General features: G+C 40.3%; 1 protein-coding gene across 1 annotated transcript; it reads left to right on the forward strand.

Moving 5' to 3' along the window:
* Window positions 1–26,972, forward strand: RDH10 (retinol dehydrogenase 10). The gene is made up of 6 exons (XM_017649659.3): window positions 1–1,037; window positions 2,660–2,895; window positions 22,353–22,451; window positions 23,651–23,796; window positions 25,364–25,495; window positions 25,603–26,972. The coding sequence occupies exons 1-6, from the start codon at window positions 749–751 to the stop codon at window positions 25,724–25,726; spliced, it is 1,026 nt and encodes a 341-aa protein (XP_017505148.1). The 5' UTR covers window positions 1–748; the 3' UTR covers window positions 25,727–26,972.
* Window positions 26,973–27,786: the final 814 nt, after the last annotated feature.

A 27,786-nucleotide genomic window follows, 5' to 3' on the forward strand; every position in this document is an offset into this window, starting at 1 on the left:
GGGCGGGGAGGGCCGAGCGGAGGGAGGGCCGATGCCGCCGCCGGCTCTTCCCGGTCTAGGGTTATATAGTGCGGAGCTTGGAACCCGCTCAGAGGCGGCCGAGAGCGCTCCGGCTTGCAAGCGGCATTTCGCTGAGGAGCCCGGTACCCGAGTGACAGCCGCGGGCAGAGCAGGGCAGGGGACACGAGACCACAGGAGCAGCCGCAAGCCGTTGGGCAGTGCTCGACTGCGCCGAGCGAGTCGCCCCTTTTTGGCACTCCTGCTGCCCCGCACCCCACTCTCCCACCCTCTGGCAACTTGGGTCAAGTTGACAACTGTCCCGGCGGCCGGCAGGCCAGTGCTGTCTCCGCTGCGCGCTCCTCCCCAAGGGTGAAAGGGAGTCGCGGCGGTGGCTTGGCCATGAGGGCAGCGCGCGCCGCCTAACTCGCGGCTGTCACCGCCGCTGCTGCGGGACCCACCGGCCAGGCGAGCGCTCCGGGACGTGCGGGCGGCTGCCGACAGGAGGCGCCGAGCTGAGCGGCTGCCGGCGCGGGCACAGCCCGGGACCTCCGCGCCTAGCCCAAGAGGGAGCGGCCCCGCGCAAGCAGGGAGCGTCGCCTCACACTCCAGCCCGGGCAAGCACCTCGGGGGCGGTGCGGGGCGCAGCCTTCTTGCCCCGGCCGCTGACAAGTGCCCCGGGGTGGGCTACGTGGCTCGGGGTGGGCGCGGACGAGGGCACTGGACTCGTGCAGGGTTCCCAGGCGTCGCGATGAACATCGTGGTGGAGTTCTTCGTGGTCACTTTCAAAGTGCTCTGGGCGTTCGTGTTGGCTGCGGCGCGCTGGCTGGTGCGGCCCAAGGAGAAGAGCGTGGCGGGCCAGGTGTGCCTCATCACCGGCGCCGGCAGCGGCCTGGGCCGCCTCTTTGCGCTCGAGTTCGCCCGGCGCAGGGCGCTGCTGGTGCTCTGGGACATTAACACTCAGAGCAACGAGGAGACGGCGGGCATGGTGCGCCACATCTACCGCGACCTGGAGGCGGCCGACGCTGCGGCGCTGCAAGGTAATTGTGACCTGCGCCCGAGCATAGTCGGGTCAAGCCTCTGCCCACCCCTGCACTCTTCCCCGGAGCGCCCTTAACCTCCGCTGTCGCGGTAAGCCCGGCTCGGGGGGAAGAGAACACCCCGCCTCCACCACCACTTCTGCTAGTGGAATTTGCCCCTTGATAAAGAAACATGATCACCTCTGTATGAGAAGGTGGGAAAGTGTGCCGAACCCTGTCTTAACGGAGGTCCTCTTTGGGGACGAATGTAGGGTGTCCTTAATCTTCTGTGGATAGGGAAGGCCGAGGGAACTTGTTACCACAGGTTTGAATCCTAAAGAAAAGCTTCACTCGCATTTGAGATGGGAAACTAGTGTCCTGTTTTCAGACTGGACTGATGGCAGGTATATATGTTACTGCGATTTTGAACCGCTTAGACTGGGGCAGCTTTGATGATTTCACTATTAACTTTAACCACCAGAAAAGAATTTCATTGTTTCACCAGAGATAAGTGTTTTGGTTACATACTCAGTCTGACTGAAAGATGCCCTGCCTCTTAAGGGACAGCTCTTGAAGAATTTAAGCCTCATTGTAAATTTATTTCATGTTTTTGATAACATTGGGAAATCTGTATTTCTGTATATTTATTAACTAACCTGTTCGGAGACTTCTCTTTTAAAAAGCCAAAGCGGAGACCGTGACGAACTATAAACATAGGTCCAGGAAATTTGATAGTGGCCCTTGCTCTTTTGACAAAATTTTTCATTTCTAGGGGAAACATTGACCTTTCCCGAAATTAACTTGGATAGCACCCACCTCTCCCCTACATTGATTTTTTTGTCGCCAAAACTATTGGCACCTGCCTTTTAGGTCAGAAAATCAAAGGTCAGAAACATTTTCAGCAATGGTATGGAGAGGTAGCAAATAATTGATTCTTGTGCTCCCTGCAAAAACCTGGAAGGTAAAGGTATTCAAACACCAGGAAAGAGATTTTGGGTTTTAAATGGAAATCTTCTGTGCTAAAATTGCATGTTTACCTGTTAACTTGGTTTTACCTGAGGGTGCTTCTTAGGGAGAGTTAAGCTACTCCAGTTAGAACAAACCAGTGATCTCCACTTTTTCATAAGGAGCTTTAGGTTCGTTTCTTGGCTTTGGATAAATTCAAATCATTAGTTTTGATTTGTGAGCCTTGAGGAGAGTTTCCATTTTGAGGGTGCATGTACTAGAAAATAAGCAGCTCTGGCAACTGTTCCCCAAAAGGAGTGTGCAGTGTGTCTTTGGAAATGGGCGGGTGTTGCTCTCTGGGCTGAGATCAGTTCTTTCCAGGTGTCTTTAGCTCCAGGAAGCTGATCCCATGAGGTCTGACTTGTATTGGGCTTGTCACAATTACATGATTTTCCCCTAAGCAAAGTTATCCAGTAAATTGCTATAATTCCCAAAGACTTTTGGGGGAGGGAAGGCAGCTGTAAGTTCAGTCATTGGCAAGCCTTACGGTGTTAGAAATTTGAAGCTCACTGTAGTATTTTTGTTTTGTGTGATCTTTGGCCTACTGATTGTCCTGTGACTCACGTTTTGCACCACCCCCCTCCCCCGTCTCACCCATCCCCGAACCCTTCTCTGTTCCATTTTTTTTCTGAGGACAGCTGGGAATGGTGAGGAAGAAATTCTGCCCCACTGTAACTTGCAGGTTTTTACCTACACCTGTGATGTGGGAAAAAGAGAGAATGTCTACCTGACGGCAGAAAGGGTCCGCAAGGAGGTTGGCGAGGTCTCAGTCCTGGTCAATAATGCCGGTGTGGTCTCAGGGCATCACCTTCTGGAATGTCCTGATGAGCTCATTGAAAGAACCATGATGGTCAATTGCCACGCACACTTCTGGGTAAATATAAACATCCTTGTTTTTATTACTGGGCCCTCCTCAATGAGAAGGTTGGGCAGGAGGGAGACTTCAGCACCAGCCTGGAAGTTACCTGTACTGTTTCACCACACAGTTTCCTTCTAATTTGCTCTTACCCCATGGTGAATTGTAATATGTACTGGTTACTATAAAATAGATGTTTTCTTCTTCTCCCCCAATTCAGTGTTTCTTGAGAGGTTAGGGGACTGAACATTTTGAACTAGTTTGAAAGATTGCCATAAAAATAACAAGAGGGAGTATATAACCCAGGGTTTGTTTATTTTACTTTCTGTTGAGTTTGTAAAACATTGGTTGTTCTTATGAATTCCTAAAGTCAGAGTTTAGACTCTCTAAATTACTGCTCAGCCACATTTCGGTAAGTGCCAAAGATTCTGAGATCAGCATTTGTGGTCAGTTGGGAGTGGTCAGGCCACCCTGGCAGTCACTTACCATCCATTGGCCATCCATGGGATCTATGGCATTGTCCTGTTGGAATACATTTAGAATTTTCTCAGCTTAAGAGAACTGAAGTCACCCTGATAGGATCACAGAGTCACTCTATAGAGGGCAAGGGGATTGTGAGACCTGGTGACCACAGATTTAAACTATATCAGCTTCTAATCATCAGAGCTATTACAGCATCTGAGAAGGAGAAGGGAGGGCGTTCTGCCACTGGGAACAAAGCTAACCCCAGTTTTTCAGCCGAACTTACCTTCAGTAATGGGAGTTGTAACACTCTCCCCTATATATAACTATATACTGTTGACCCATGTTATGCTTTTTCCTCCTCTGTAGTATTTCCCCTTTTCTTTGTAGACAGGATAGGATCCAATAAAAAGAAAGGGTAAGGAGATAGGGTTTGTTGTTTTTTTTTTTCCATAGGCGGATTAGCCTTCTAATAGACACTAACAAAGAACTGTTTCTTCTAAATAGGTCATATTAAACCTCATTAATTTTTAGCAACTACTTAAAAACTTAATCTGGCTTTAGAAGTACTTATTCAGATGTTGCTCCTTTAACATCGAACTATTTCTCTGATCCTGTAAGAAGCTTATTTTAATGTTTTCATTTTTAAGCATGAGCTTTATTTAATTCATTTCTAAACCTCTAAAAGTGAACACATAAATGATGTGAACTAATTCATACTTACGTTTTAAATAAGTAAGGAGATTACCAAATAAAGTTGGGGAGGATTTAAGTATGCTGTGTACGGGTGTAGAAGTGTGTGTGTGTGTGTGTGTGTGTGTGTGTGTGTGTGTGTGTGTGTGTGTGTGTGTGTGTGTGTGTGTATTATGCAGTGGGGGTGGGCAACTGAATGAAAGGCTTTGCTGCTGCAGGGTCCACAAGAACAGGAGGCAAGTAACAAAGGGGTAGATCAGGTGAGTAAAGGCCAGCACAACTGAATAAGCTTGGCAGTACAGTTTATCAAGAATCTTGTATGTTTATAGTTCTGAGTTAAACAACCACTGTTTGAAATACAAGGCATTCATAAATTGCAGGTGGAATGTAGCTTTCATATTTAAAGAATGGTAAGGGTGAAGCTGCCATAGTAACTCCAGTTGATTTCTATAAACTCGTCATCCTTAAACACACATACATTCATCAGTAAGCTAGGTGTGAACCACAGACACCAGGATTTTTTCCCAGTAACCTTCAACTGCGATGATGTACGGTTTCCAAGCTGTAAACTTTACCTACGCAAGATACTGTTAAGGTTTAGTCAGCCATCTTGCCTACTTTCTCTGCATGATTCTTTTGCTGAGTTGTTAAATTTTAAATGTAATCAGATTTTTAAAGAAACCCCATACAGTCTGCAGTTAAATATTTATAAGAAGAAAGCAGCTTCTCTTCTCTAGACATCCTATAAAATAAGAGCTAATTTAGTGTTAAGCACAGAAAATTCATAGCTTTAGCTTTGAAATTGCATATCAATTAATATACTATACCTCTAATATTAGGCTACTTTCTAACATTAGGATAAAATTGAATCAAATCTCCAATAGAAAAATTATTGTGGAGCTGACTCTATACACCAAGAAGGAACATACCACCTTCCCAGAGCCCATCCTTTGCTTCAAGATGTTGCTTAACTATACAGTTTTGGGAGTTCTTGGAAGCCTTGACAGTAATGACGTCACTTCATATTAAAATATGGGAGGCTCCTGAATTTTCCAGCTGTTTTTCCCCTAAGCATCTAAACTTAAGAGTTTATTTTCAATATTGAGTCAGAAAATTCATTTTAGAGTTGGAATTTCTGACTTCTTGCCGAGACTCACAAACCTTTTAAGAAGTTGAAATCTAGCAACTAATGTTTAAAAGAGACTATAATTTTTACAGTTAACTTTTTTTTCTGGGAGGAGGGAGGCATGATTCCATCACAGTTTAAAAGCTGTAAGAGCCACCTGGATTCAGCTTCCTTTTCAGTACTCCTCTTAGGTGAAAATGTTCATGGTAAGTATTCAAAGATGTATTGGCATGTGCTGTTTTCCTTCCAAGAAAAAAGAAAGTGTGTCTTTTTACTGTATCCGGGTAGGGAAAAGAAGTTATTCCATACATTTTAAAAAGTAGATCAGCTGAGCAAAGATTTGTTCAGTTATTTGAACAGACCATCTTGAGCCCAACTTAAGTGGCAGTTGATGTCTCTTTTCATAAAAGAATAAATGATATGTGGGTCCTGAGTTAAAGTCACACACAGCAAGGTAGAAAACCATGTGGCCTTCCACTGAAAAACAGTGGGTGCTTCTACTTCCAAACCATTCCTCATACTATCCCACCTGCCCGGAAGGCCCTTTTTCACTACTCCGTGTACATTGTCAGGCCTAGCTCAAGTCCCTCCTGACTTGAACCCTTTTCTGTCATTTGCATATTAGAACCAGAGATCCTTAGAGGTCTTCTTGTTCAACCCCTTGTTTTCTAATGAAATTGCAGCCAAATGACTTGTCATTCAATCTCTGGCAGCATTTGCTGTCATTCACATCCTTTGGTGCACAGTATGTGCTTTTTGGTGTAACTTTTTATACATTGTGCCCTGAAATCCCAAAGTGGATTTCAAGCTGTCTATTGACAGTTTGTTACATGCATCTGTTTTCCCCTGCCTGGAACAGAACTGTACTCATAAGTCACTCAATAAATGTTTGACAATATAGGCTAGGCTTCTGCTTAAATACTCAAAAGTAAACTTACTCGAAGAATGCTCACATGAGTCTATCTTTTGAAGTTTCAGAAGGTAAGCATTATGTTGGACTAATTCAAGCTGTGGTTGATAAGATTTGAAAAATGGGGCTGGCTCACACTCACTATTATTTGCATCTCTTGTCTTCCTACACAACTTTTCCATTCTCCCTGTCCCACTCTATGCTCATATTTATATAGTATGTTAACTCTACTCATTGGTGCAGAGCTAGCAGCTTGTTGATGTTCCAGTTTAAGTCACACTGAAATTGAATGTATGGCAACCATTCGTATTTCCCAATGACTGGGTCTCAAGGCAAGGATTTCTACTGCAATTCATTCCTTTCTCCTTAACCTCGTACTATTTCCATACGTGCTGGATGTTTTTACAGTACTTGGCATTATTCTGCACAACCCTCCAGTCTGCTATGATACTTCATCTTCCAGTATTCTATCACCAGCAGCTATCTTGGGAACCTTCTCTTGGTCACCAGGCAAGAAGTGATAGATTTGGAGTAGGTTCTAGTCAACCTAATCTGTTGCACAACATTCGTGGTTAGGACAAGACCACGGAGCATATATGCAATACACTGCACTTTACATTTAGCAGAGTCATGGAAACCCTTAACTTAGGCTCTGCTTCAGTGAGATGCAAACACTTGAAAATACCTGTCTAGTCTCTTTGAAATACAGAAAGCTGGCCTCCATACAGGAACTGTAAACTCATATTTTCCCCAAAACATTAGTACTGCTTCACTTGTAATTTTTTAAGAGGAGTAGAATCTTAGCGTGCCATTTCTAAAAGCCAAAGTTTATCTGTAGATCCTTTTCAACCAAAGAGCTGCATTTGGCCTTTTCTATGTGAGCAGCAAATTGATCCCTGATTAACCAAAAGGGGGAAGCAAAAGCATTTAACTCCAGGCCTTTTATGTTCTGAAGAAATTTTGCATGGTAAAGGACTAAATCTGTCAAATAGCTAGTCAGTAATTTACTTCTATTGATATGGTAGTCAGACAAGATAATTGGTAGTTAATTAATAGGCCACTTAACTTAAAAGGTTTCACAGTTTTAAAATACTAATTACTGAATTAGGCATTTATCTATATCCAAATGTCTAAAGTCTATTTAGTTAAAATCCATCCAGCAAAAGTAAAAGCCCACCAGCTAGATCTGAGTAATGTAGCACTTAAAGACATTAGTGCTGTGGTTGTACCTAATATCTCATGAATGGTCCCTAATCGTTAATGTTTAAGTTCTTAAGTGATTTACTGGTTTTTAATCTCAAATACTGTATTCCTCTGTTCTCTAGTTAGAGAAACCTAGTTTTGTTAAAGGCCTGTTAGATTTTAGAATTTGAAAAAAAAATCATTTCTAAAGTATTCATGTGAAACTATTTGGCCAATATGTCCTCCTCTAAACTATAATATTAAGAATTGTAGACTAACTATTTCATAGAGTATTGCTTTCCTGTCTTAAGGTAGCTAGTAAAAACTTGGAATTTAAGATCTGTTTTTAGTTGGCTTCTGTTATTTAATATCAAATGCATAAAAATCAAATCTTTGAGTTTTAGAAATAAAAACTTTATGCTTTGACCCGAACTGGAAATTGACATGGAACACACCTGCTTTATCTTTGTTAATTCTTGTGATCACAGTTAAAAACTAAGTAAAACATCTCTTTAGATAACTCCTTGGAAACCTGGGAGTATATACCTAACTCCAGGCCATTTCATAGCTTATTTTCCTAACACAAAATAAGATCACATGCTCATTGAAACTTGTGGTTCTGTATTTGATACAAATTTCATGCTGGGCCCAAATCTCTTGCTACTAGAAATCAACGTCTGTGACATGATTAAATGTTCTAATCTGTGTCTGGTTATCTCAGTTTTTTAGAAAATTTTGCTAAGTGACTGATGTCATATGGAAACATAACAGTCCTTCTCTAATTACCAAATCCAATATGCAACTTGATTTTTCTACAAAATGTGACCTTGTTGGCCACCTTTGGAAACTCCAGTACTTTAGCTTCCATGATAAACCCACTTTCTTTGTCTTTTTCTGTCTTCCCAATCCTCTTAGCCTCCTTAGCACCAGAATGTAATGACTCTAGTATATATGCTCAGATCTCTTCTCACTGTGCACCTTTACCTGGGTAATCTTTTTATTTCAGTGGCTTAAACTGTGCTTCCTGAGACAGTTCCCTAGTTCATACAACTGTCTTTTTGCTGTTTCACGCATTCCCTAAAATCAGGGAGTCTCAAAACTGAACTAACTTGTTGTCCCTTCTTGAGTTCACTGATGTGGCCAGTACCAGGGTTGGACACAGAGTAGTATCTTTAATTCTCCACCCCACACACTCATGAGTCACCAAATCCTGATTGTTCTGTTGCTACCAAGTACTCCTATCCCCTCCTTTCCATTCTTATCTTCTCCTGTGTGCTTCTGTCACCTCTTGCCTGACTCTGGAATGTCTCTGAACTCTTTCCCCATTTCCAGCTTTTGCTCTCCAACCTAGGGTTATCTAGGCAGACCTGAGTTTGTTATATGCCTGCCTAAAGATTATGTTGACTAGAACTACCCTAAACTCTTGTATGACTGTATGTCATAGCATGAAGTCCAGGCTCAGTAGCATGGCAGCTTAGGCCTTCCAAACTGATTTCCTCCTGCCTTCCAAGCTCATCACCTATTATATTCCCTGGTGCACCCCAAACCGCAGTCAGGCTGGACACTTCACTGCACTGTGCGCCAAAGGACCCCTGACCCTCGGCTCTTCTGCCATTTGAGCCCTGTCTTATTGGGAGGCAAAAGAAGTTGAGTAGTTCAGACAAAATGTATCCCTGCTCCTGAGAAAGAAAACAAACACATACAAAATATTTTCATGTTGACTTTCTAGTATCTTTATACATTAAGAGGGCAGTCCATGTAGAATAGTTTAAAATTCCTGGTTCAGGGAATGACCTTCTCTTGTTTGACTGTGCTACTTAACGCAATTCCTAGAAGTAAAGTTAGTATGTATTCCTTTCTCCCTTGTTATTTCTACATCCAGGGCTTTATCCATTATCTGCCCAAGTAGAAATCAAACTATGGGACATGTCAACATGGAAGCATTTCTTTAACCTGTGTTAATGCTAACACTGATTGAATAGCTTTTATGAAAAGACTGAGTGGAGTTTGCCCTAGCAAGAGCCCTTATCCATTCATTGCAGGATTGGGTCACTGGGGCCCAGAGAAGAGCTATCAACCCTGTGTGTAAATGCTTAACCGCATATGGTCTGTCAGTTTATTCTCTCCCTTACATTTGTTTTCGCCCTAATCGTTTTTCAGCTTTTCAAGATCTCTGGCAAAATCTAGTGAATTGATTTGAGTAACTTGAATATATCAAAGATGTGGCAATCAGACAATTCCTTTCAAGCAGTTTAATGACCTCACTTGGGAGTTAGAACAATTTTGTAAAGTAGGAAACTCTGTTTTAAGTTTTCTTCTTGAGTTAAGGAATATTAATAGTCGACTCATCTAAATTTTCTGTTCCAATTCTTTTCAGAAACTAAAGCTTGTTTCAATTTGTTAAGTAGCCAATTTGTCTCTTGTCTAATCCAGGTATCTGTCTACATGGATAGATGTATAATGATATGTTTTGTCTGTTTGTTTGCTTTGGAATGCTCAGTGAATGGTAAGTAGAAAGCTCATGACTGTGGCGTAGCTTATTGCTACTAGACTTGGAAAAGTCCATTGCAGCCTTTAAGTACTAAATACCCAGGACATTTTGGACCCCCAAATTGTACTATGCTGAAATTCCACTAGGGGGTGTACTGGCAGGGTGGATTTGTATCTTCTGCACACGCCACCAGTAATTTTCCCAAGATAAAGGGCCTTTTGTAGCTAATCTTTGGAGTATGACAAACTCTGATGGTCCTTAAGAAGTAGGGAACTTATTCCCTGCCTCACTGAATGGGTAAAATGTAATGTTTTGAGCCTGTAACTCTGGGGATCAGATTAAAATGTGTTAATCTTTCTTGGTGTAATGAATGATTTCTTATCTCAAAAGTTACTATGGTAGTTAGCTATTCAAAGAACTAACCTCTTCTTATTAACTAACCTAAAAGCTCCTTTTAGGCTGAGACCCCTTGTAAGCATAACTGGAAAATAATACTGAGGATGGAGTCTTTTACTTCTTTGAAAATACATAGACAGGTAAAGCATACAGCTGGTCCCCATAATAGGGCAGCCTTAGAGAACTTCGCTGCATTGTGACCTAACCCTCTGTTAAGAGACCATTGTTCAGAATAAAGGTTGTCAGTGTGGCCTTAGGATTTAATCATGCTTACCCTGACTCACTTGGCCAGCGAGTGCCAGTCACCTGGATCTCTGGGTTTATGAAGGTTTACACATCTCAGCACTGGAGGGAACGTATGCCTTTCAACAGAAGGAATGCTAACCTCTTTTACTTGATCTTACCCAGCATGGCGCATTCTTGAATTCCTTTTTTTCCCTCACTTTATTTGTCAATTCTCTTAAAACTCAAGTTCACACCTGTCAGAGACCATTTTCCTAAATGCTCTGAAACTAAAATTAAGTGAACCATGGGGAAAAAATTGAATATCCTCTCATAATGATCATAAAACTTTCAACACTGCAGCAAATGCTGCTAGAATATTTAACAAGTAAGGGCAATTACTGCCACAACCTTGAGTGCTGTCAAATTAGTCCAACTGACAAGCCCCTTACAATGAATTCACATTTGGAAACAAAACATGACTCGGTATGAAACTTCCAGAGATCACACAAAGATGAAAATGTGCGAAAGGTGGCAATGGTGTTAACATTGTGAACATTGTCATTTTTGATTTTGGGGAAACTGGTGTTCTATTTCATTTGTTGCTTGCATAAAATGTGTATTTCTTGCCTTTCCGTCAAATAGCTCAGCACTGTATTCTTTTTTTATATATATATTAATATGGTTCAGCTTCTTGGTGTTATTCTAAACAGTGGGGATCAAAATAACACTTCCCAATCAGTGTCACTGGGAAAATATTTGTGGTGTAACTTATGTAAGCACATGGGTATTTTGAGGACAAGTGAAACTTAAAATTCAAAGCCTGCATTTTCCCACCTGCAAATTGTAATTAACATACTGCCCCCTACTGATTCCTCAAGGATTTTTTTTTTTTTTTTTTGGTGGGCTAAGTCTATAATCTCATGGGAAGAAGAAACATCAAGTATAAAAATTATTTTGAAATAGTTCTCTACTAAGTTTTAGTATTTGTATGTTTGTTGGACTCGTCTCCATCAAGCATTGTGATTTATATATTTATATTTTAAAACTGTTCTTTTATACTCCTAAGGGCTAAAGTAGAAATTAGAAAAGAAGTGTTACTGGAAAGTGCTTTTGTTGTTGTTTCAAAATATCATTTAGGATTCCTACTGTAAGGGGGAGGCGCCTGAAGCAGCTGCTTAGCAAGGTGTTTCTGAGGTTGCTTCCAGTGGTCAGGTACTGGGTTTTTTGCCGGAAGTATGGTCTGGCCCACATGGAGGCAGGGAGGCCTGGGAGTTAAACACAGTAAGAACGGGAACTTGAAGAAACAACATAACCAAAAATAGATAGTACTTATAATCTGAATAGTCTGTAAATATATGCTTAATGAGCCTTGTGTGCATTTATTCCACTTAAATTTTACAAAGCCCTTTCATAAACACTCTTTTCTCATTTGAGCTTCAGAGCAACTCGGAGATCCATTGCCCCATTTTTATTTTATGGCACTTACCTAAGGTCACGGCTGGGGAAGAAAGGAACTCAGGCCCAGACCCTCATCCTAGTGCTTTAGTTTAGAACCTCTGCAAATACTGACCTGGGCTACAGTTCAAAGCTCCTCGTAGATTTTCCTACGAGTCCTTTATGCTTTTGCCCTGTGGTATAATGTAAGAATCTACCTTCAAATGTTGACATTTTTTATTACCATGGTTAGTTTAGCAATGACTAATTCACCCTAGCTTATTATCTCCAGAAAGTCTGTTCCATTAATTAGACAAGGAAGTAAAATTCTAGACTAATGAACCAATACCACAGTAGAATGTTATTACCCAATTCATGTGTTTTTCTGTAATTTTCCATGGTCTCTTTCTGAGGTGGTTGCTTCATTGACAATAGTGTAGTACATCCTTGGTCACTCAGCTCCCTCCTTTCTCCTCCCTGTTTACATGCCTCCATTGACCCATTGAACATAAAAACTAGTAAATAAAAAGGGCTCTTCTACAAGGACTGGCTGAACAAAGGTCTCTAAATACTTGGTACCAAAATGTCAGTAATAGCGTAGTTCTGATTTAGTTTTTTTTTTAAGCTTTTCTCCTAAAAAATGTAAAACCTTTATTCTGTTGCCTAATAATCTTATGGGCTCAGAATTCCAGATAACCCCATAAGCTAATCACGGATTTTCAAGATAATGCAGTTTTGGCCAGCTAATGGTGTCCAAACTTCTGGCCCAAGCACCTGATATTTAAAGTATTTCCCAGGTAGAGTTTTCTGACAGGCTTACTGAAGCATGAAAGTTACAGAAGGATAAATGTGGTAAATGAAAAAGGTACATTTTGCTGAGGCAAAAATGGTGTAAATTCCTTGCCTTATGAACTAAACCTTGTAAGCCTCTGTGGATAAGGGGAAAGGATTTTGAAGCCTTCTAGGTCCCTTTTTGAGAGCTGCTTCTAATGAGGACCATGTATGTCTTAGTCCATCCAGGCTGTTGTAACAGTACCATAGACTTGGTGGCTTATAAACAACAGAATTTACTTCTCACAGTTCTGGAAGCTGGAAGTCCAAGCTCAAGGCATCAGCAGATTTGGTGTCTGGTGATGACCCACTTCCTGGTTTGGAAAAAGCTGTCTTGGCTGTAACCTCACACGGTAGAAGGGGTAAAGGAACTCTGGAGCCTCTGTTATTAAGGGCACTAATCCCATTCATGAGGGTTTCATCTAGAGGCCCCTAATAGCACATTGGGCATTAAGTTTCAACATGAGTTTTGGGGGCACCAAACATTCAAACCGCAGCAGAGGGTCTTGCTAGTGGTGCTAAAAATGGATTGAAGGCAAATACACAGGCAGTAAACTCCAATAGTCATCCACAAAACTCTGGTTGCCCTTAATGTTGATTTGAACCAGCCCTTATCTGAAACATTGTTGGAGAAAGGGGGTGGAAAGTGGGACTTCCCAGCCCCTGATATTCTGGTGCAAAGAACATGGATGGAATAAAAGGCAGAGAAATTATTCTATTTTCCTGAGTTTCTAGGAGAAATTGACCTGCAGCCCCTTGAGATTTAAAGTAGACAGATTCCCTGGCTCATGCTAGAACCTGTTCTTAGCCTGTGGTCCAGGGCTGCAACAGCATCGCTGACCAGGTGGGACCCTCTGGCCCCCTTCCAGAGCTACTGGATCAGAATCTGCTTTGATTCGGATTGCCTGTGATTCTTACGCACATGGAAGTTTGAAGAGGAACTGCTCTTGAATACTTAGTTTCCTTCCCACTTTCTCAATATTCTCTATTCCCCTGCCCTTTTTTTTTTCCCTGAGTTAATCAGCCTTTTCAGAATCTTGTAGACTAGGGCAATGCCAGACCACACATTCTGTGGTTCACCTAATCTAGGTTTATCTTTTGATTTACGTTCTGGTCCAGTGCCTAAAAGGAAGAGATGCTTTCTAGTTCACTATTCCCCTTGGTCACTGTGCCCAGGAGAGTTTTCAAAGCCATAGCATCATGGCACAAAGTCAAGATCATGCATCCAGGTGCTACATTCTTCCTGCCCAGGAAATAAGTTCCAGGAGGGCAGAGACCATACCCATTGTGCACCTCCTTCCTCTGCTCCTGGCCCTTGGCATATTGTCGACATTCAGTATTGGATAGTAGAAGGAACGATGTCTCACATACACTTACTATGTCTAAGAGAAAGTTTTTCTTTTTTAGTTTTCACAGTTTTGTAATGTTTTAGGTGATTTAGCCAGAGTTGAGACTAATAAGTGATTAGTACTATCTTCTATTACACTCTACAACTGTTTTGTGAGGCCACAACAATATACCAAGCCAGCTACTGGATCACTATGATTGTCTTTCAGAGATATTTCTTAATTTAGTAGTGGAGTGGTAGTTTGAAGTTACTGACATTTAAGCCAAAAGTGATGGGCTTTTGAGTACAAATTTAAGTTGTGATTTTTTTCTTTAAGCCCAGGATATCTTCTAAACCTAGAAAGACATCATTACAATATGAGAATTAGCTTTGGAAAAATTGTCACTGGACTGTATGGAACTTGACTTGTTAATGTGCATAGTTCTACGGTCCGTTTCCCCCTGGGGGCATTTAGAATCTGGAAGACATTTTCACCTGTCAGAACTGGTGGGGTTGTTACTGGCATCTAGTTGGTAGAGACCAATGACCCACTAAACACCCTGCAGTGCTCAGGACATGCTGCAAAATTACCCAGCTTCAAGCATCAGTGGTGCTGAGGAGACTGAGATACTCTGTTCCAGAAGCCTGGTTTGCAGACTTGGCTGCATACTGGAATCTCCAGGAATATCGTCTCCTGGTGCCCAGTCCCTGCCTGGGATGATTGGCATGGATTGCAGCATGTGGTCAGGAGTAAAAGGTGATTCTAATGTGTAGCAAAGTTTGAGCACCCCTGATTAAACAAAAATGTGGCTTCTTCTATAGTCCTTAAATTTCTTTAAGAGGCTCAAGAGTTGTTTTTCTTTTTTAACAATGTCTAATACAATATAGGTACTTCATGGACTCTTAGATATAATGAGTTAATTCTAAGTTGTTATAATGCACACTTTAGAATAAAAATAAGTTTTCAGGACTAATCTCTTGATTATATTATCTTTCACTTAAAGATTTTAGTTTTTTTTAAAGACTCCACAGTAAATTAGAAGGCAGAGAGTTTGAACTGTTTACACATATGAAGTAAAAGGGATGGTGGAAGGCGATGGTGGGGACATTGCTGAGCCGTGCTGTCGGAAGCGGCAAGGGGCAAAGGAGTCCTGCCACTTCAGACAGCCTGAGCAGCGGCTGAGCTTGGGGGAGCATGTTTATGCCTCATGGAAGTGGTTACTAGTCACTAGAGCAGAACCAAAGTCTCTGCCTTTTGGATAATCTGTCTTTATTTCAGCTTCTGAGATGTGATTTTAAATTTAGGGCAAAACTAAGGGATAATGACAGCGTGTTGTTTAGTGGACTATTTGACTGCAATTTTGTGGGTTATTTTCATTATTCTATAAAGAGTTTTTAAATAGGGGAAGGGGCCTGAGCTTGAGAGAGATCATGGAACACTCCTTTGATCATCTGGGACTCAGCTAGGGGGAGGGTCAAAGAAAACAGCATTTCAGAAACAGCATTTAGCATTCATCATTTCTTTTAACACACTGAGCATCCAGGGACTCAAGTAAAGCAGAAAACTGATGATTGTTTTGCAGATAATTTGTAATTTTTTTAATATATAAGAGACATGAATTCAAGTTACATTATTTTAAAAGGCACAGCCATGGCAGCATATAAATGTTTAATGAATAGATATTTTTACTGCTCATCAGATGCTAGCAACTGCCTTAATGGAGCTGATGCCTTCCTGAGTCATTTATGAGAGTTATGCTAGGAATACCTCAGTGTTACAACTTGTATTTTGAATGTATGGTGGGAATCAAAGAAAAAATTATTGGATATAAGTTGTCATAAGATTTTTGAACTAAAAGCCATGGAGACCTCCTTTTGTCTCACAATTGAGTTAAATCAAGATTCAGAGAGCTCAGGTAACAAGGATAGCTTAAACCATTGGCAGTTGGGACCTTGTGGTTTCTGGACTCCAAAGGCCAGTATACTTTCCAGGCAGATTGAATTTTAAGTCACCTCCTTTCTGATATTTCTCATAGCAAACCCCAAAATGTAAGGGCATGTTGCTGAGTCGCAGCCTTGGGGTAGATTCATCCCATTCTTTAACAGTGGGAAGGCAGGTTAATGAAGCACTTGTTTTTGCTGAATATCTAATGGTGTCATCATCTAGGTGTTCATTTGAAAAGCCTTGCTCTTTTATTAGCTTCTTGGTTACAGGGCAACTGTGGGAGTAAATTAGGTCATTTGTGTTAAGTATTAATTGCTGATGCCTTCAGATGTGAAAACTAATCCCTGTACCCTCAAACTAACAATAAAAAGGTAGTCGATGTAACATTGGTACCAATTTTACAATCGTGACATATTTTTTAGTCTTCCCTCTATAGCTACTCAGTGAACATTCTGTGTCAATCTGAGATTTTAAAGAACATTTTGTTAAGTACAGAAGAGTATTTACAGGCTTTAATATCTCGGGGCTCTATTGCATGACCTGTCAGGAAACTCTTTTTTCTTTACAAACACACCCAAATAGGAAAGAAAGGGGGAAAAGAAAAAGCTCTCAATTCAGTTACATGATTATCAGGATTTGTGTTGTCAAATGCAACTAAAATATTTAAAGTCAGTGTATTACTAGAAAGTATAGATATAGGTTTTATTTCCCAATTAAAGATAATTTTATAATGGGAAATTTCAGGCAACACATTTTATGGGCAAGGTAAAATTTCTAAAGTTTGGTAGTCGGTATATTTATTAAGCAGATACCTTTAAATCTACAAAATTAAGAGTATTTATTTAGCCATATGTTCCCTTCCCACATGAGCTTGGTGATGTGTCACCATTTTTGAATCTTTGGAGACCCTAATAATTTATCTTTTTAGCCTTTTTAACACAATTCAATGTATTTTCATTGCCTTCAGTAGTTTATACTGTTGAATCACAGTTTTCCAGGAGCAGTGACTGAGTTCTCAAAGTGCCACCAGATGTCATTTTAGCCTTGTAAGTAAACAATATGTTCCTTCCTGATTCTGCTGATGAGAAGTTCCTCAGGTAGGCACCCCGGCAGAGGGAGCAGAGCACCCGAGAGAGTTGCTGAGCCACTTGGAGGGATACTAAAAGGATGTCCAGTAGAGGTTCTTTGTGAAATGGAATCTTGAGTATATTTTTTTTTCCAAATTGTATATATTATTTGAAAACCCTTAAATGTACATGAGAAAACTATTATATATGTGCTGGTGGTGTTCATCTTTTCCCCATCATAATATGATTTGTGGTCCTCTTTAAAAATTTAAGTTTACTTTGTTTCTGGGACATTCAAATGAGAGATACACACTTCAAAATGATTTTCTTAAAAAAAGATGCCTTTTCTTAAATTGACCGTAGGAAGTTATGCAAATGTACAAAAATACAGTATGAGGCCTTTTCTTACTGTTGGAAATTAACTTTGCTTTCCTGCTTACAAATATGGAAAACACATTCTGGATGTTTTACCTCCACCTTTAAGATGTCATCAATCTTAAAATTTCAAAAGCCAGACTTTGCCGGATACCACATTTCTTCCCATTCTCTTTTGTTTACCTTGAGGCTAATTTGCCCTGACAGTGCAGCTGCAGGCTCTGTAGTGCCGTCTGTCATTATGAGCACCGAGAATGATCGGGAAGGTTGGAACTGCTGGAAGTTAATTTGGCATGAACCTAACTTTCAAAGATGTCTCCAGATACGACATGTCCTGTCTATGTCCAGTGACACTTCTGTTTAAGAAGTTCTTGTTTATATTATAAATATGACCTTTACAGTTATCTTTCAAAATGCCCAGTGCTTTGAGGAGAAACCCTGAGGAGCTACAGCAGTATTAAACTTGTTAAGTAGGTTTCATAGGAATGTCAGTATCCATTTAAATGTCCTTTTCCCAGGTTTGGTTTGGTTTTTAAGTCACATAGTAACCCTGTCAACTGGTGGCAGATTATAGTATTGTGAGTTGTGTGATAAAATTACTTATGGGTAATCAAAGGTCTGTCTACACACTTTTGATCCAGAGTCTATTAAGAGTTTCCTCTTTTGCAGATAAAATAATCCCTAGGACCATTCCAACTCGAAATTCTCTCACTGAACATACCAATTAGTGTATATTGATTATTGACCTTGAGACACTGTCCCTCCTTCATTAAGAGTCAACCATATTTTCCTGATGAGGAGCTAGATGTTCTCCTGTTTCTTAGACCCCTGCATGAGAGGGGACATGGTGATGGAGCATAATTCTCTGACTTAAGTTTAAGTGTCTACTGCCCCATTGGCACCAACTAATCTGTACTTCTCTTTAGAGATCCCTTTACTAGGTGGTAACACCTGATCTAGTAGTCAGTCCTTACAGTGGCGATAACACTGGCTTTGGGCAAGTTCTTTGGGCGGCCCCTCTCAGTCACTGACGGCAGCACACACGTGAATTTATACGTAAAGGCGTTTGGTTGTGCACTCAGATTTGCCCTTTGTGTTCATCTAACAACTCTTTGAGACAGAGTTAAAGATCACAAACCTTAGCGTGAACTGACTGGTGTCATGGCAACTAGCACTTCACCTTTTGCTGGTCCCCATCTCATACATGCTACAATATTTGTGCACATTAATAATTCATTGCAAAGTGCCAGGTTTCTTTGTGCTGTCAAACTGTGTCAGGGACAGACTATTCTGTGCTATCTCAGATGTCATCTACCAGACTGTTGAGGGCAAGCGTAATTAGAAAAGAAAACTAGTCAGGTTACTTGAGAAAATTCCTGAAAATGTGATGCTTTCTAGTCACCCATTTATAGCATTTTTCTTGTAAAGTAAGGGGTAGAATTAGTGTTGATCAAAGTTTATTTGGTAATGTGCCCCAGATATAAGGCAGGAGTTTGCTTGTGGAAATAATGCACATGCAGTAATTGCTTGCCTCCATTCAAGCAGCAAAGGAAATGATTAACAGCCTCCATGCTTAGTCACATGGATAGGGCTCCAATGTGAACCCTGAAAACTCCAGTTTAAGGAGACCTGAGTGATCCTGGTGTACATGCTCTTTTAGGCTTGCCTTTGCCCAGCACACCGTAGGAGCTGAGTGTTTGACACCAGCTTTGCAAGACAGCTGCTCTGGGTTCCAAGGCTGACTGTGGCCTGGCATAGCTTACTTCACCTCCTGGGTTCCTCAGTACTTCGTTTGTTACTCTTACATTGTTAGCAGTTGTAGTAGCTGTAGGATTAGACCCATGATTGGTGAGCCTTCCTAAATAAAGAATATAGGCCTTTGCCTTGGAATGTAGAAAATGCAGTGACACACTGGATTTCATGTATTCAGAAGGCCAGATTTGTTCCTGATTTAACAAAGAAATCACGTATCTTAAATATTGACCTGCCACTACCTTTAAAAAACAAAACAAAACTAACCCCTCCCTCTCAACAGAAAGCTTCATATTAAAACAAACTTGTTTCATATTTTACCGCCTAAAGTGAAGCATATCTCCCTGAAAAATATGTATACAACCCACGATTGGAAAAGATTTTGAGTCATTAGCTGTATTTGGATTCTTTTGTTTTTCTTTTTTCTTTTTTCCTTTAAATACAAAACCAGGAGCTTGAATGTCCCTCCGAAACTACTTGGGGGCAAGTAGGGAAGCAGGCCCAAATCCCATTTTTTAGAATATGTAGCCATAGTACCCTGCTTTTGTGAGGATAAGCTAGAATTGTTTCATATTTGATGTACTAATTTAACACAATTAAGTTCTGGGAAGTATAAATTCTGCTTAGAGACAGAAATAGAATCAGTTCCCATTCACACGTCATGGTTTGGCAAGATCATAATATAGTACCTGCATGTAAGAGATGCTCAGGACATACTGGGCAAATAAGTTAAAACCACCAGACTAGTATCAAGGGAGGAGGTGTGGAAGTAATCAATATCAGAACCTTGGAACAAATTAAAGTAAAAAAAAACCCCGAAAAAACAGGAACTTGTTAATCTTCTGTCACCTGCGTTTGTATGGTGCTGGGGATCTGGATTAGTCATTTAACACCTGCAGGCAACAATATTGCACACGATTATGGGGATGTCACTAGAGCCAACTCACTCACCACCCATGTGTTTCTAGTCAGGGCCAGTCACCAGCGGGAGTTAGCGCGGACGCTGCCACATGAACGAGCCCAGTTAGTGATCCGAATTTGTCAGGTAACCAAGGAACAGAATTCGACTGGTGTTGTGTAGTGTGTGATTTCTTAGAGTTTAAATTGAGACCTTCCACTTAAGAACTTAAAAATAAGACCATTCACACTAAACCTATCCCTGTCTTCCAAGACTAGGAAAATTTTTAGTCTCTAGGCATGATCTCTGGATAACATCAAGAATAAATTTTATACTTTTTAGCTAATCTAGGAACAATTAAGCATAACCAGATACTTAAAAGAGGACCTCTAGACTTGATTACTTAAGGGTATGTTTTCTACTTTGTGTTGGAATATATCAGCTTCTTTGTGATATTACTTTATTGCAATTGTGTGATATAATGTCTTTTATACAGTAAGGAGCCTAAAGTTGAACCTGTAATGACCTCAAGTACCAGGTTGTGCCTTTTTTGTCTATCAAGCAGACCAGAATAATGATTACTATTGTAGTTACCCTAACCATTCTCACTTACTACCACAGAGAAATCAGATCAAACTGAACAGTGTCTGTCTTGCATCCAGCAGCATGCCAGGTCTCCCGAGTGCATGAGAAGTATTGTTCACATTCTTTCACCGTAGTGCCTAAAGTCTCTCTCCTTTAGTATTTGAGAGAATAATCTGTACCTTTCAGCTTAATCTGGGCATCCAGGCAAATAAATATAAAACAAAATCAAAACACCGTAAACATAAAATTATATGTTATGGTGGTGGTACCTACTGTATGTCTTAAAGAAATAATATATAGGATTATATTAGGTAAAGGCTTAACACCTTCAGCAGAATTATTGGGAGGCTCCAGTGACACAGCACTTTGAAAAGCTTAAGGAGCTACGTAAATATGGGGTGAATGTTATACTTTGTATTATATAGGCAGCATGGGATGGGGGTAGATTGGCAGAGAAGAGTTAGTTCACAGGTAAAAGCTTACAGGTGAGAAGTGTGACATGGATCACAACAATGAGGAGACCCAGACGAGTAGGGTATGAGTTGGGGGTGGGGGTTGTGTGACAATTAGGAGTCAGACTGGGGGAGACTTTGGGACATTTTTCAAAGATTCATCTTGGAACTGTGTGCAGCATGGATTGAAATTGAAAAACACCTACACAATGGAGTGCCCACTTTTGATCTTGTACATGCAAAAATTATAACAAATTAGATATTTATGCAAAAATGCTGTGGTCCATTAGCCAGGAATGTTCTGAGAAGGGAATGCAACTCTTCTCTAAACTGAAGGGGTAGTATTTGGGGTTTTTGATGTCATAAATCATGGGAAACTGTTGGCAGTGGGATGTAACTCAAGAGTAGACAGATTGCTCTTCACTGCTTTCTTCTAAGAAGCAGGTCATAAAACTATGGGGAGCCTAGTAGTTAATAGATTATCTTAAGCAATTTGAAACCTTTTTTTTTTTTTTAAGTACAGCCTTGTGTCTTCTTGAAGGCAAGAGCAGAAAAGAGAGTTTAGTGAATAAGAAATCCACGCCACCTCTGGGTCTGTGCCCTGGAACTTCTGTCTCAGGCTCTGTAGCACTGAGCAGCCAGTCACCTGCCTCCATGGGAAGGACACTCCCTACTGAGCCCCGCCTCGGAGAGTGATGTTCAGAAGGCTAAATTCCTGTCATTGCAGAGTTAAGATTATGGCACATTTTTCATTAAAATGATTTGGTACACCTACCCTTTTTTTTTTACATTCTGTAATGCTTATGTTTGTACATTTTGGTAATAAAGATTTGGATGCTGGAAGATGATACTGGACTGTCTCTTCATTCATTGGTCTATTACTGTTCAGACATAGCCATAAGGTAAATGTAAGTACGAGGCATCCATTTTTTGGGTCCCTGAAGTTGCCTCCGTCCCTGAAGTTGCAGCACTAAAGTGTCAGGATAAACAACCTCTGACCTAGGGTAGTTTAGATTAACAGGTAACTGTCACTCGAAAGGTGATAAAGAGCCTTCTCATGGCATCCTTTTCATCTCTGGAACATCAAGTTCCTGTGTTACAGTCCTGTCGGTCACAGCTTACACCAGGCCTGCCCTGCCAATGATATAGTGCTAGTTTGCCAGACACTTAAGGGATCTTCCCTTTTTGATAAATGTAAAATATTTTTAAATGAATTAGGAAATGTCACACTATGAGGGAAAAACTTTGTTTTGTGATCTTGGGTTGGGTTTTAGGTGAAACTCACAATGTCAGTTCTAAAACCTGAATCTTACTTTTCTTTCAGACCACTAAGGCTTTTCTTCCTACAATGCTGGAGATCAATCACGGCCATATTGTGACAGTTGCAAGTTCCTTGGGCTTGTTCAGTACTGCTGGAGTTGAGGTTTGTCAGATACAAGATGTTTCCTTTGTTGAGTCAGTTTATCTTGTGACAAATACACCAAAGTCTTCAGGGAACCCGCTGCCCAAAGGTTCGGGAAGCCTGGGAGAATGCGTCCTGGGGGCTGTGTGGCGCGCTCTGCGGTGACCCAGGCCCAGCTGCTGAGAGGCAGCTCTGTCTCCTGCCTTCCTCTCACACTAGGCTAACAAAGCAGGAGCGACAGGAGGAGGAAGTGGGCCAGTCCCCAGGTCGCCCCATTTTCATTAGCAGTTGTGCTCCATGATAGTAGGAAGGCACAGGGTTAAGAATGAAACCACGGAGAGCAGTGGCAGTGCCACGGGGAACAGATAAATGAGGCCAAAGGTTGACATTCTGTTTTGGTCAGCTTGCTAAAGTGAGCTATCTTTGTTGGTCATCAGATGAGATGGTCATGGCAGATGGGAAGTGTCTTGCACTGTAAATTTGTAGAACTAGACTTAATCAAACCCAGTTCTTCACCATATTCAAATTATAAAGCTTGTGTATGTATATTTTTTGTACTCTCTGTCTTAGGGGTGCTTGTAGTGTAAAATTGAAAACATCACCCCATGCAGATACACAGGAGGACACAGAATAGGTGACTTTACATTCTACATTTCCATTCCTAATATAAAGTTGGGTAATGGAGAAGAACTTTCTTTCTGTACCATGTGTCCTTGGATTAAGTTCTAGTTTAAGTTTACAAGGTATAGTTATCATGTACCTAGAAAGAAAATCGGATCATAATAACTTTCAACCTAAGCTAGACTTGCGTTTGTTCTCTGAGCATTAATTTAAAAAACTGATTTTTCAGTCTCTTTTACTGAACAAAAAACCATTTGTAAATTTTCCAGACACTTTAAAGTGAACCTCTGTCCATTTTTAACTTCAGCTTGTTAGCTTTCATAGAATCCTTTGTGGTAACTTCTCCAAAGTAATTTGATACTTTGTTGATGTGGCAAAAAGTGTTCATCTGTTTCTGCTGTTGCTTTGAAAACATTATTTCTGCACTGAACCACATCAGATATATCTGCCTTCTAAAATGCTTTTCTTTTCTTCACTTACTCACCTGTAACCTTTTGTATTAAACATGTAACAAGAGCAATAAGATCTGGGAAGCTTTCTTTGGTCAGGGATCTGTGCGCATACTTAGTATTTTCTGTTCTCTCTCCCTTCTAACCCAGGATTACTGTGCCAGTAAATTTGGAGTGGTGGGCTTTCATGAATCCCTGAGTCATGAGTTAAAGGCTGCTGAAAAGGATGGAATTAAAACAACATTGGTCTGCCCTTACCTTGTGGACACTGGCATGTTCAGAGGCTGCCGAATCAGGTGAGAACCTATCATATTACTGATACAAAGCTGTTTTTAAAAAATCATCTTTCCATTTGGGGACAATACGTGGAATTGGATCTTCAAACATTGCCATCCTTATACTTCACCTCTCATTTGACAGTCAACTTGTAGTTTCATCGGTCAAGTTTTGTAAAATTGAGATGAATAAGATTAACAAGCAAGGGTCTGGTGCCACACTAATTAATATTAACTGGCAGAAGTCAGTCTAGAAGCATCAGAGAGGAAATGGCTTCTCTACACCTTAAAGGAGGAAACCTGAATATCCAAGATTTTCCTTAGAAGCTACTTATTCAGGAGTTATTTTGTTTCTCTAATATTTAAGTTGGTAGGTAAATGTGACTTTGATCTGGATATGAAACAATGTCACTCTCACAGAAGAGTAACAGCCTTCCTTCTAAAAAAGACTTCTGAATATTACACTCCAGATTTGGGAACTCCCTTTCTGTAGAGTGTATGTAGCTAGATTCACTGTGACAGAATGAGAAGAACCATTTAGGTGTAGTAAAAATGAAATAAAATACCCACACACTTCAAAAGGAGGCATAAGGAAATATAAATGTCAAGTCACATCTGACTTGGGCTAAGTGGAATAAATAAAACCATGAACCATTAAGAGGATTACTTGTGAGGATATGCTTGCTTTGAGGTCTTTGCTCAGATGAATTTGAAGGGCAAAGGAAGACACCTGAACCAGGTCCCCGTTGGTCAGGCTGTCCTTTGCCCATCCTGAGCCTGACCAAGTGCTGAGGTAGTTGGAGGGTGATTTGAGTCATTCCAGGCTCAGGCTGACTCCAGGTCTGGACTGGGAACAGACAAGCTCTGCCTCTTTTCCCGAGTGTGTGTGTCCGGTTTTTTTCCTCTTACGTACTTAGGAACCAATTGCTGAGGGTCTGAGGAGTCCTGTGTCCTATTTAGCATCATGGCAGGTGTCCAAAGCTGTGGCGGGACAATGAAAAGTGACAAGAATAAATTATATTATTAGGTTATTTCAACATGCAACTTAATGAATTCAGCTGAAGGTAGGATGTCTATAGGCACTTCATTTCAGAGACCCTTAGAGAAAATATTTTGGCTTTCCCTATTTAGGCATCCAGGAAGTATATAGCTGACTTTTATTTCACTCAAAAAAGTTATGCCAATGTCCATACACTGTCATTTTAACTATGCTTAATAGTAAAAGTTTGGCATCTTGCTTGGGTTTTGTGTTTGTTTTGCCAAACACCCTCTCTTTTTTCTTTTGAAAGAAAAAAAGTAGAAAAATAATTTTAAATACATTATTAAGGCACCTTAAAAATATGACTTCTTACTTTACAGAAAAGCAGACTGATTCTTCCTTTTTAAAAACTTGTTCCCTAGACTATGCAAATAAAATGTATTCATAGTTGGAAAATTTGGAAAATACAAAACACGATGAAGGAAACAAAATGGACCCCAAATCCTGTTACTCAGATAGCGTCACTATTAATGTTTTGATGTGCGTTTCTAGTCTTCCCTATTTTGTGTTAAATTCTTAATTTCATTATTTTTAATATATGACTTTCAGAAAAGAAATCGAGCCTTTTCTGCCCCCTCTGAAGCCTGATTACTGTGTGAAGCAGGCCATGAAGGCCATCCTCACTGACCAGCCCATGATCTGTACCCCCCGCCTCATGTACATTGTGACCTTCATGAAGAGGTAATTGTGAGGGGTTCCCTCACAGGTTGGGTCTTTCCAGGCCTGCCCCTATGACTTAATTAACACGAGATGTCTCACATTTGCTAACAACTGGCTTTCCTTTTCAGCATCCTCCCTTTTGAAGCAGTTGTGTGCATGTATCGATTCCTAGGAGCGGACAAGTGTATGTACCCCTTTATTGCTCAAAGAAAACAAGCCACAAACAATAATGAAGCAAAAAATGGAATCTAAGAATCTTCTTTGTATGGAGTATCATATCTACCAGAAGACGATCAAGATGTTTCAGTCCGACCCACATCAGCATTACTGACATTTTCTGGATTCTAAATCCATGTTGACTTTTTTTTTTTAATCAACTTAAAAAAATAAAATAAAATGTAGATTAACCAACTAGAATACTTGGAAAATGTGACCAGCAAAAGTGAGCTTAGGTTGTTGCCTATGGGGACCACTTAGGCAGAACCCTAAAACCAGTCAAATCTTTTAGACAAGCACTGTGTGACCTCTCCAGGCTACCGTTATTTTTTTTAATGAGCAGAAAGTCTAGAGATGATAACTACAGTGTGTTTTACCTGTGTGATTTTCTTAATTCCCATAGAGTTTATTAATAATTGTAATTAAACTCTAGCCAACTGACACCCTTGCAACTTCAAGGACTGATAGTGCTATATTTTATCACGTTTTGTAAGTTTCAGTTTTGCAAAGCCTGTATGGCTTTTCATGGTGTTTGTATGTACAGCTCTTTTAAAAAGGAATTTTGAAATCTCCATCAATTTGAAGCAATGATGTTTGATTGTTACAGAAAAGATGATCAGGTTTCCTTAAAGTTGTAACAACTAAATTATTAGCTGAATTTTTTATTTTATCTCTGAAATCTTTCCTTAAATAGCTATTACTCTGGAAACCTAGTTATCCAAAAAAGTCACACATTTTCTACCTGTGAATTTTGCTGCACACAGAAAGTGCCCTTGCCTCAGGAAGTTGTTATGCTCCATTTCTTTGGATGGACTTTTATCTAGAATACATAGCAGCTTAGTAAAGAAACAGTTTCTAAAAATGGGAACTTATGCATTAAAAAGAGTTCCATTTTTGTGCCAACTGAGTAGTGAGGGGGGATGAATCTGATGCCATGGCTTATGTGTGCAAGGGTATAAAGATTCTTTTGAAAGTTTTATTCACATTGTAGAATGGCAAATGACATTTTTACAGTATTTTTTTGTAAAGCAAACTATTTGTGCCTTGAATTTGGTAAATGTGTATTAGTGAAATGTTGTAAAAGTGAACTTCTACCTCTGTATCTAAATGTATACCATCCACTTGTAAATTACTATAAACGATTATGTGATTGCTTTTTTTTAGAATGTCTTGTTTAAATAGCAACCAATGTTTAAGGCTGTTAAAATAAGCCATCTTTTACTAATTAATTGGGAAGTTTTATAAAGGACTGATTAAATTTAAAAAATTAACTTACATATAACTGACTGTGTGATTATTAGTTATCAGGAATGTAGAGGAAGTTGTGTGTAGTTCTTTTTTTCCATGCCATATCACATCTTAGTTAAAGAAAAATGTTTGCATGGGATAGTGTTCAGGAACAGACAGCAACAGCTTAGGGCGTCATATACTCAAATGTTGAATGTTCCCATCTACTTAGATTAGATCCTTTGTCAGGGGCTTGTTTATACCCAAGATGGGAATAGAGAAAGAATCCCATTACCTGTATGTATTTGGCTGCAGCACAGATCAGTCTCCACTGTAGCCACATTGCTAATGTTCCAGACACTTAAGGATCTTCATTCTATGTTTGAATTTCTCTAAAAAGAACTGATAACCAAGCTTGATGCCATTAGAACAGCCAAGGCACTAGCTGCCTCGTAATTTTTGATTTGAGATTTAAAGGACTTTGAAGGAGTACTTCATAGCAGTGTGAGGTGGATAGATATTTTCAGTTTATCCAGCCCTGCCTCCTCGTGAGCCCAGAGCACACTCAAACCGTCCTAGAGAAATCTGTTCTACTTCAGAGACCCATCTATCACTGTTAGGACTAAGAAAAGGCTTCTTTACATATAATTTTACTTTCATGTGCTTTAATTTAAACCCATTTCTACTTTTGTTTGTAACTGCCCTTTTAAGACTGCCCATCTCTAAATTCAATAACCAAATTCAACTTTTTTGTAGAAGTCTTCAATTCCCATATCCCCAGCCAAGTTTAATTACATCTGTGGCTCTCCCCTGAATGCTGTCCAAATTTTCTGTCCTATCTTTAGCTGTGGAGTTTGGGAGGAGATAGA

Source organism: Manis javanica, chromosome 2, assembly GCF_040802235.1.
Source record: "Manis javanica isolate MJ-LG chromosome 2, MJ_LKY, whole genome shotgun sequence".
NCBI classification, from domain to species: Eukaryota; Metazoa; Chordata; class Mammalia; order Pholidota; family Manidae; genus Manis; species Manis javanica.